We start from the raw sequence: 10,093 nt of genomic DNA on the forward strand, positions 1-10,093 counted from the left end.
ATTTTCTTACAGAGATCTCTAGTCTTGCCCATTCTGTGTTTTCCTCTATTTCTTTGCATTGATCACTGAGGAAGGCTTTCATATCTCTCCTTGCTATTCTTTAGAACTCTGCATTCAAATGGGAATATCTTTCCTTTTCTCCTTTGCTTTTTGCTTCTCTTCTTTTCACAGCTATTTGTAAGGCCTCCTCAGACAACCATTTTGCCTTTTTTTTTTTTTTTTCCATGGGAATGGTCTTGATCCCTGTCTCCTGTACAATGTCATGACCTCCATCCATGGTTCATCAGGCTCTCTATCAGATCTAGTCCCTTAAATCTATTCCTACTTCCACTGATAAGTCATAAAGGATTTGATTTTTAGGTCATACCTGAATGGTCTATGTTGGTTTTTTCCTACTTCTTCAGTTTAAGTCTTAAGTTGGTAATAAGGAGTTCATGATCTGAGACACAGTCAGCTCCTGGTCTTGTTTTTTTTTTTTTTTTAGAGCTTCTCCATCTTTGGCTGCAAAGAAAATAATCAATCTGATTTTGGTGTTGACCATCTGGTGATGTCCATGTGTTGAGTCTTCTCTTGTGTTGTTGGAGGAAAGTGTTTGCTATGAGCAGTGCATTCTCTTGGCAAAACTCTATTAGCCTTTGCCCTGCTTCATTCCGTACTCCAAGGCCAAATTTGCCTGTTACTCCAGGTGTTTCTTGACTTCCTACTTTTGCATTCCAGTCCCCTATAATGAAAAGGACATCTTTTTTGGGTGTTAGTTCTAAAAGGTCTTGTAGGTATTAGTCACTCAGTAATAAGACTTCTCTAACCCCTGTCTAGTATAATAAGGAAACATGTAGAATGCCAGTTTGCATTTCAGAAAAGACTAAGCCAGGCCCAGGAAACTGGAAAGATCCCTTCAGGGTAATTAGAGCCCTTTATCTCTGAAGTTAGTCTTTGATCAGCATTCCCTTCTAAAGGAGAAAAAAAAGTCTAAAAACAACAACAACAAAAAAAAGCACAGATAATAAGTACCCATCAATTGGAATTAACAGATATTCATATTCTGTCATTTTTGCTTCAGAGTCTTTTGGTTTGGTTTTGTATATTTTGCTTTTAAAGAATACATCCAAGTCGAAGTCCCTCAATGTTCCCTTGCCCAGTCCCATTCCCCTGCCCTAGCTCACCAACATTTTAGCCCCTGCATCAGACGTGTTATTTTGTGGCTTGTTTATGTGACCGTTGTTTGTAAAATCTGTCCATATCGATAGGAAGAGAACAAACTGATTCATTACAGCTGCTCTACTCATCCTATGGAAACATCTCAGTTTATCCACTTTTTTTTTTTTTTTGAATGAAAAACATTATTCTATTTTTGAGGAATAAGATGTTCTCAGGTAGTATAGCACTTTGGAAAACTGTGTGGCAGTTTCTTATAATTAAACATATATGCACAATGACCAAGCAACCCCACTGCCTAGATATTTCACCAAAAGAAGTGAACTCAGGTGTCTACACAGTCTAGTACAGAAACATTCATAGCAGATTGGTTCATATAGCCAAACAGAAACAACCCAAATGTCCATCAGTTGGCAAATGGGTATACAAACTACAGCATTACCATATAGTGGAAAGCTATACTACACAACAATAAAAAGGAACAAATTACAAATGAAAAAAGAGTATCAGTGAATCTTGAAAGCATTATGATAAATCAAAGAATCAAGTCACAAAAGACTACAGAGTCTACTGTTCCATTCATTTGAATTCTAGAAAAGACAAAATGATACTGGCAAAAACTAGATCAGAGGTTGCCAAGGGATGGGGAGAGGGGAGTTGACTGCAAAGGGGTTTAAAGAGAAAATATCACATCCTATGTCTTGATTTTCGTGGTGATTATACTAAATGTATGTATATATACATATATGTTTGTCAGAACTCATCAAATTGCACAGTTAAAATTCAAAATTTTCTTAATTACACTCCAGATTTTCTTTCAATTATAGCTTTTAGTTCCAGAAAGTCACTTTTTGTTTTAATTAAATGCAAATATCAAGGCATTTTCTTAGCCTGAACAGACTTTAAAACTAGACTGTGTATACTGCTGTGCAACTAAATATGAATGTTTTCAATGAGGAAGCAAAAATGGGTGGTGGGATAGGAGGACCTTTCTTAAATGTGAACTGTGTGTACTTCCCAAATACTGTAAATAGGAGCATTTCTGGTATCATCCCAGTGTTTACTGTGCAAAGATGCTTACCTGAGACTCTGGCTCTTCTCTCCAGCTCCTGCTCCACATTTGCCATGACCTGACCTTGGCAGTGCTAAGCCAGGAAGCGGGCTCCTGGGACGCAGCTGTGGAAGGACTGCTTCGGGCTGTGATCCGGAGCTACGACTCAGGAAACTTCACCATCATGCAGGAAGTGCACTCGGCCTTTCTTCCACAGGGTAAAGGACCCCCAGCCCTGCTGGGGCACACCCGCTGAAGGATGATATAACCACTGCCAGTGGTGTGGCAGCAGGAGTACATAGGTTGTTGAAAGACATAGATGAGCCACAGTGTCATTTAGTAGAAAGTCTGAATTCTCTTACCCAAACTCCTAAGAGGTAGTTAGCATGACTGAGCTGTTTTCCTTTACTCGTCCTACCTACCTTAGTATTTCCTATATACTTTCCTACACATAGCTAGAGAGAGAAATAGCAGTGTGCTCACAAGTTATAAAGGATAGAGAAAACATTCCTTGAGCTACACAATTAGTCACTGACCTAAAACATTAGGACACATCAGAACACAGTGCTATCTTAGCCCCAGAGCCTACAATGGGACAGATGAAATACTTCTTTCTGTCATGCTTTACATGGCTTATAGCAATGAGGACACTATCTTAGGCCAGAAGCTCTGGTTGGCTTTTGCTGGAAAGCATGAGGTCCCATGGATCACTGCCATTCTTTTTCTTGGGATCTGATTGGCCTCTTGGATGACAGGAAACATGTAGGCAGGAAGTCAGATTTCTGGCAGACAAAGAAATAAACCACCCTAAATCCTTTTCTTCTCTTCTAGGCTGTGACCACCTAAGAGACAAACTGGGTGATCATCAGTCCCCCACCACACCAGCTTTCAAAAGTCTGAAGGCCTTTTTTATTTATGGACGTCTGTATGAATTCTGGTGGTCTCTCTCTGGGCCTTGCCCCGAGTCCAGTGTCTGGGTAAGAGCTGCTCACGGAAGTAAAACCTCTGCTGAACAGAGTCAAGAGGTTGACAGTGTCAGCCCTGAAGAAACTGACCCCAAAGCTCCCCAGCCAGAGCCAAGCAGGACTCCAGAACTAGACTTGAGACTTACAGAAGAAGGTGAACAAATGCAGAATGCCTGTAAGGAGCTCTTGTCAGAAAAGCATGCTGGTCTCCAAAATGCACAGAGAACTGTTGCTGAAGTCCAAGAGACCTTGGCAGAAATGATCCGCCAACACCAGAAGAGTCAACTGTATAAATCCACAGCAAATGGCCCTGATAAGAATGAACCTGAACAGGAAGAAGAGTCCCTCTCTCATCCTCAGAACCAGTGGTAAGTACTGATTCAGTACGATGTGGAACTAAAATCCCCTGCTGGACTCTCACATGGTACTTGGTGAGGCTGATCAGGTCACCTGGAAGCCCCACAGTGCAGTCATTAAGGCACAGGCTTTGGGGTCAGATGTGGGGTTCCAGTCCTGGTCCTAAGTGACCTCAGGAGTCTTAATGTCTCTTGAGCTTTAGTTCCCTTATCCATAAATGGAGTTCCAACCTGATCCTTGCTTGTTTTGACAAACAAAATCACAAATATGTTAATGAAATAATACAATGAAAACCTTTTGTGCAAGATTCCCAAAAAATCAGTCATGTAAAACAGGGAGTTGCAGTATTACATCATTAATGAAAACCACTGTTTTTCTTCCTTTGGCCACCCTCCATGGCTTGTGGAATTTTAGTTCCTTAACCAGGGATTCAGTCTGCGCCCTCAGCAGTGAAAACAGAGTCCTAAACACTGGACTGCCACGGAATTCCCAAAACCATTGTTTTTTAATTTTTCAGTACTGTCCCAAAAAACACACCAAAAGGGTAGTGTATAGAATTACACACCAAACTGTAAAAAATCCCAAATGATCAGATTGCTGCAGCATCCTAATCACCTCTACTGAAAATAAGGACCAGGTAGGTGATCACTGATCACTTTAGAGCCCCTTTGTATTGTCACAGGGCACTCGGCTGTGCCATCTGCAGTGATTAGCACTTACGGGTTAGTTGTTATGCTGAGTACCTTTTACCTCATGTCCCTGCCAGCACAGGGCCTAAAATATCTTAACTAGTACAGTCAATAAACTTATAGCTATTATTACTAACTTTTAAAAATTAAAATTACATTTGTTGCTTTAAAAATACAATTGAAATCTTGAGTCAAAGTTCTGAGTACTTCTCTGAAGAGCTACACTCTAAGCAGCACTATACGTTTGGTTTTAGTAATAAGAAAAACATTAAACAGTTCTGTAATGAGCAGCTCTCAACCTTTGGATCAGAGGGCCCCTTTAAGAAGTTTAAGACACTTCCCAGAAAAATGTGCATCCATACACCCGGAGGGTAGGGACCCCTGCTCTGTCCGACCCATTACCCAGAGAAATCCAGGCCCTCCGCACTTGGCTGCAGGTTGAATCCCCTGAAGATCCTTAATTCTTCCTGAAGCTGTGTGTCTAAGAAACGGGAATTTAGAAAGTGGTGAGGAACAATACCGCATTTTGAAAACTTCATATCACATCACATTAAATTCCCTTCTCTTAGCCTTAGTATTTAAAGATGAGAGTTAAAGACCCAGATGACAAAAGTAATTTACAACATAATGGATTTAAAAGTTATGTGCAACAAGACATATGACTTGTAACTTTTTTTATTATCACTAGTAAAGAAGAAAAAAATGAACCAGTTTCTTTGCCTGAATTAACCAAAAGACTTACAGAGGCAAACGAGAGAATAGCTAAGTTTCCTGAGAGTATTAAGGTAAGATATATTAGCAGTTCGTTTGGTAAAGTATTACTTTTTGTATTGTCAATTGACTAACCAAATTCTTTAATGTCATCTGAATTCTGTACACATTTGTGTATATTTAAAAATTGAGGATCTAATTGCCTTTTATGAGCTACAATGTTTTGTGAGAATACAGTGATTGATACCACAAGCAGTTTTATACTTCAGCCTTCAGAGAAATCTATTAGGAGGTAAAGTAAAATTGTGCCATGTATCTGATCGTTTACAAATGGATAGGTGCATTTGAATGTGGCCCCTAGTAGTAACAGAAGCATCATGTTTTAAATTCATTTGAGTAGGGCTCTTCTTAGAAAAAGGTTGTATCGTGTGAGGATATCCCAGTTTTGAGTATCATCTCTCCTTAAAGTAACTGACGAAGAGTCTTGAGAGAGAAATGGCTCAACCATGCCAGAGATATGTCAGTAGAACAGACTGAGTCACTAGTGACTTCGTCTGTGCCCTCAGCAGGTGCAGGTGTACATAGCTTTTTTTTTTTTTTGCAAATGCTTCCTTATTTATCCCTGTGTCATCTTTCAGACCTGGCCTTTCCCAGACGTACTGGAGTGCTGCCTCATCCTGCTTCACATTGGGTCCCAATGTCCTAGCTTTATGACCCAGGAAATGCAGCAACAGGCTCAAGAGCTCCTTCAGAAGTATGGCAACACAAAAGTTTACAAACGACATTACCAGACCCTCTACACATGAACTTCCAAGGATCTGTCAGAAAGTGCCAAATTTGAAACATCCAACACCTTTCACCTCTGCATTTACGCTTCACCAGACATTCACTTTGATCCCTAGATATGTCTGCAGTGATCCAGGTAATATAAATGAGGGTCAAGTGTGAATCAACTCTACATTTGGAACCAGTGAAATCTGACTATGGACTCAGTTGTGGTTTCCTACTGGAGGAAAGATCATGAAAAGCCAGCAGCAGTTACTCAAGAACTAACACCTACTAAGTGATTGCCTTATGCAGGTTTCACCCAAAGAGGAGAAACTCTTTCAGTCACCCAAAGTGTTATATTCTTAAACACAAGCTACCTTTATAAATGCTTCGCCTGATCATAAACATGTCATTCTGGTTTAAGACACAGTTGCTGCATATTATGACTACTGGTATCTTTTTTTTTTTAACTGTTTTTGTTAATTTGGGTTCACTTCTACTCTTTGAAGGACTGAAGCTTGAATGTGAAAGAGGCCTTACCCATCATGCTGACTCTTTACCCTTTGTCTGAACTTCAGGCCAGAACTTTGGTCTCAGTGTGTAATGGAATTGCTTATTTGAACAAATCACTGACTAACACTTTAGAAGAACAAATAACTAATTCAGATGTGACTTACCCCTTCAGTTTTATAAGAAATGAACGGTGATCAAAACAGCTCAGGATGAAATGACTGTTTCATTGGTTCTTAAACTTATTTTTTTTTGGATCATAGGGACTTTTTGAGAATTAAAGCCACAGATGATCTTGGAAGAAAAATGCATACTCCTCATTTTGCATATGTAACTTTGGAATCACTGGACTCCAACTTTAGCATAATAGGACCCTACATACTATTTAATTACAAATCCCTGTGGGGGCTTGTGAGGGGGTTTGTTGTTGTTTGGTTTTGGTTTTCTGTTGTTATTGTTTTCCCCTCGCTAATGAGCATTTTCTTAAGATCTGTTCTTCCCATTGGTTATTTATATAGCTGAAAAATGTCGGAACAGATGTTTCTGTAATATCACAGTTGCTAGGACATAAAAATCAGGCAGTCTGGGGTGAGTTGGGAGGGAGCACTCTTTCCCAGTACTATTTTCTTTTGGGGATTCATTGTGAAAGCTTTCCTGCTTCAGTGTCCTATTTATTTTTCAAATATTTCCAAGGGTTGGGGTTGTTGTGGGCAAGAATGAAACTGATTACAGAAACTCTCTAGGAAGGAAAAATAAACTTTTCCTTACATGCAGTTTTCAAGATCTGACTTACTGGGGTTTTGTTTTTGTTTTTTATTAGACCTAGCTTTAGGATTTTAAAACCCTAAATCCAAAACAGGAAATATTGTAGAATTTAGATCCTCATAGTTCTTTAGGTAGGTAAGTGAATTTTAGGAAGATGTATGAAGAATCTTTGTAGCAGAGTGGAGAACTAGGTACCAGTTCTACAGTCTTTGTTAAGATGAACAAATGCTTCACTTACAGAGAGTAAAGAGCAGTATTATTAAACTAGAAATTTCTAAACTCCTTCATGACTTACCAAAACCAATGCTTCTGGGTAGGGGCATCCTGCATCCTCCTTGATCACCGCTTTGGTAAGAACAAGTATTGCTCTACAACTAAGCAAGGAGACTTCCAAAAGCAAAGACGAAAGAAATGACACAACTCCATTTCCTCTCAAACTCCTTTTTCCAATTCCAGATAATGTATTGTATCAAACTATTCCGGGAGTTGGTGATGGACAGGGAGGCCTGGCATGCTGCAGTCCATGGGGTCACAAAGAGACATGACTGAGCTACTGAACTGAATTCTAATTTGAATACGTGGTTTTCATTTCCATCTTCCTAATTATCAGAACCACAGGGAAGTAACTCAAGCCTTCTGAGTGGATAAGATATATCACTAAGCAACTAAAGATTTAGTTTTGGTACTTTCACCCCACCCAAAGGAACTTTTTGTCTAATATAAACCACCATCCTATTACCCAGAAGGCTGCACTCACCTCCCAGTATCTGAACCTGCTTTCTTTTTCTTTTTTTGTCGCATGGCTTGTGGGATTTTAGTTCTCCAACCAGGGATCACACCTGGGCCCTCAGCAGTGAGAGCACCGTGTCCTAACCACTGGACCTCCAGGGAATTCCCTAAACCTGCTTGCTTTTTACTAATTCACCATTCTTCATATACCAATGACTGGTGTAACTTAAAAATCAAATCTTGTCTACCCCTCACTAAAAAACTGTTGAAGTATTTTCCCATTGGTATTGGAAAGTTAATTCTGATTTTGGCTTATAAAGCCCTGCCTAATCCTAGCCCTTACCTGTCAGCTTTCTGCCTAGACATTCTCATCCTTGCTTCAAGACTCTGGTCACACTGGTCTCTGAGCTGCTACCAAGTCCTCTTGTCATCTCAGGGATTTCTGCCTATGTTGTTTCTCTGCCTGGTCCAGTTGTGCTCATCTCTTAGATCTCAGCTTAAAAGTCCTCTCTCGGGGAATTTCCTGGTGGTTCAGTAGTTAAGACTCTGCGCTTCCAATGCAGGGGGCATGGGTTCCGTCCCTGGTCAAGGAACCAAGGTCCCACATGCTGCACAGCACGGCTGAAAAAATGTCCCTTCTCAAAGACTGTCCTTCAACTTCAACCTCAGAGACATTAATGTCCTATACTTTACAGTTCGCAAATTATATTTTTGTGATTTACTATCTGGCAGCACAGGTAGATTGTAAACTCCAGTGAGGGTAGAGATTGTTTTCCATTTACTACTTTATCCCTAGCATGCACTTAGAATGTCTAGTATTTAGTAGGTGCATAATTCAAACTTATCAACTGAATAAGCTGGGAAACTGAAAAAATGCTCATTAATAGCTTGGACTTAAAGGACTCTTAAACAGCTCTTTCATACTAGCACTGGCTGACAACTAAGGCTTGTTGAGTGGTAGCCAACCTTACTGCTTTAGCAGGTCACAGAAATTCAATAGCTGGGATTACAATAGCCCCTCCAGCCCCAGCCACAATTTCACTTTCCACAGTTTTAGTTTACCCCCAGTCAACAGAGTCCAAAAATATTAAATGGGAAATTCAAGGAATAAACAATTCATAAGTTAAACTATGGCCATTCTGAGTAGCATGATGAAACCTCACAGCCCTCCCAGTCCATCCCACCAAAACGTGAATCATCCTTTTGTCCAGCATATCCACACTGTATACACTACCTACCCATGAGTATATGAAGATTACAAATCATACATTATAGGGCTCAGTACTATCCATGATTTCAGGCACCCACTGTGGGTCTTGAAACATTTCCCCCACAGATAAGGGGGACTACTGTATGTGGAGGGATTGAATCACACCCAAGTTAGTATTCTCTTGGATATTCTGCAGGACCATCCCTTTCTGAGGATAACCACTGACAGCCCTACACACACTCCTATATACAAAGTGAAGTTCTTTCCAGTTCTACTAGACCTGTGCCCCTTCTTTTGCACTTTAAATAAGTTAATCTCTATGCAATGAGTACACCCCCACTCAACACAGAGATCAACCCTTCATCTCAACATTTCTCCTGACATGTCAGTAAGCCTGTTCTTAACTGTGGCAAAGATAAATGCCTATTTTACACTTGACCTTAGTCAAAAGGCTGAGAAGTGATTAAATACCTATTTTAATCCAAATTTTTTAGGACATCTGTGTAGGGCTCATAGTCACCAATGTGCCAAAGCACCTTGATTCAGAACCGCTGACCTAAGCTGCTTTACCACAAATCTTACAACAATATATATTGCAGTCAAAATTCTAGCTCTGCTCCTGTACCTGACTTACTGTGTCCAACTGTTTGCAACCCCACAGACTGTAGCCTGCCAGGCTCCTCTGTCCATGGGATTTCCCAGGCAAGAATACTGGAATGGGTTGCCATTTCCTATTCCAGAGGATCATCCCCACCCAGGGATTGAACTAGCGTCTCATGTCTCCCACCCTGGCAGGCAGATTCTTTACCACTAGAGCCAGCTGGGAGACTTATCACAACCCCATATTGTTAGGTTAAGAGAAAGGACTGGAAACAAAGTCCTGAACCAAATCTAGAAGTTCAATTTGTCTCAAAGTCCAGTAATTAATAAGTGAATCCACCACATACAATGGAGTAGCACCAGGAAATAGAATTAAAACTGATTTCCAAGTAAGGCCCAATAATCAGCAAAGCATATAAAGTGAAGAGACAATTCCGTTTACACAGTCACTCATTAAGAGCTTTCTACAGAATGAGACATTTTGTATGCAAGCCAACTTGTGGAAAACAGAGGCAAGTTGCATCCATGTCAACAACCATCTTCTAGAGCCAGCAATTCAGAGTTTTGAAAGACCAAACCTTCA

The 10,093-nt window shown here is 40.3% G+C and overlaps 1 protein-coding gene across 2 annotated transcripts in view; it reads left to right on the top strand.

Moving 5' to 3' along the window:
• The window catches only part of GEMIN5 (gem nuclear organelle associated protein 5), a 42,170-nt gene extending 35,657 nt beyond the window's left edge, over positions 1–6,513 (top strand). For both annotated transcript variants that reach the window (XM_043464876.1, XM_043464877.1), the window contains exons 25-28: positions 2,262–2,424; positions 3,038–3,539; positions 4,906–5,002; positions 5,567–6,513. In XM_043464876.1, the coding sequence (XP_043320811.1) occupies positions 2,262–2,424; positions 3,038–3,539; positions 4,906–5,002; positions 5,567–5,734 (930 nt within the window). In that variant the 3' untranslated portion in view covers positions 5,735–6,513. The remainder of the gene's footprint in view (positions 1–2,261; positions 2,425–3,037; positions 3,540–4,905; positions 5,003–5,566) is intronic.
• Positions 6,514–10,093: the final 3,580 nt, after the last annotated feature.

The sequence above is a fragment of the Cervus canadensis genome, chromosome 4 (genome assembly GCF_019320065.1).
Source record: "Cervus canadensis isolate Bull #8, Minnesota chromosome 4, ASM1932006v1, whole genome shotgun sequence".
In the NCBI taxonomy this organism is placed as follows: Eukaryota; Metazoa; Chordata; class Mammalia; order Artiodactyla; family Cervidae; genus Cervus; species Cervus canadensis.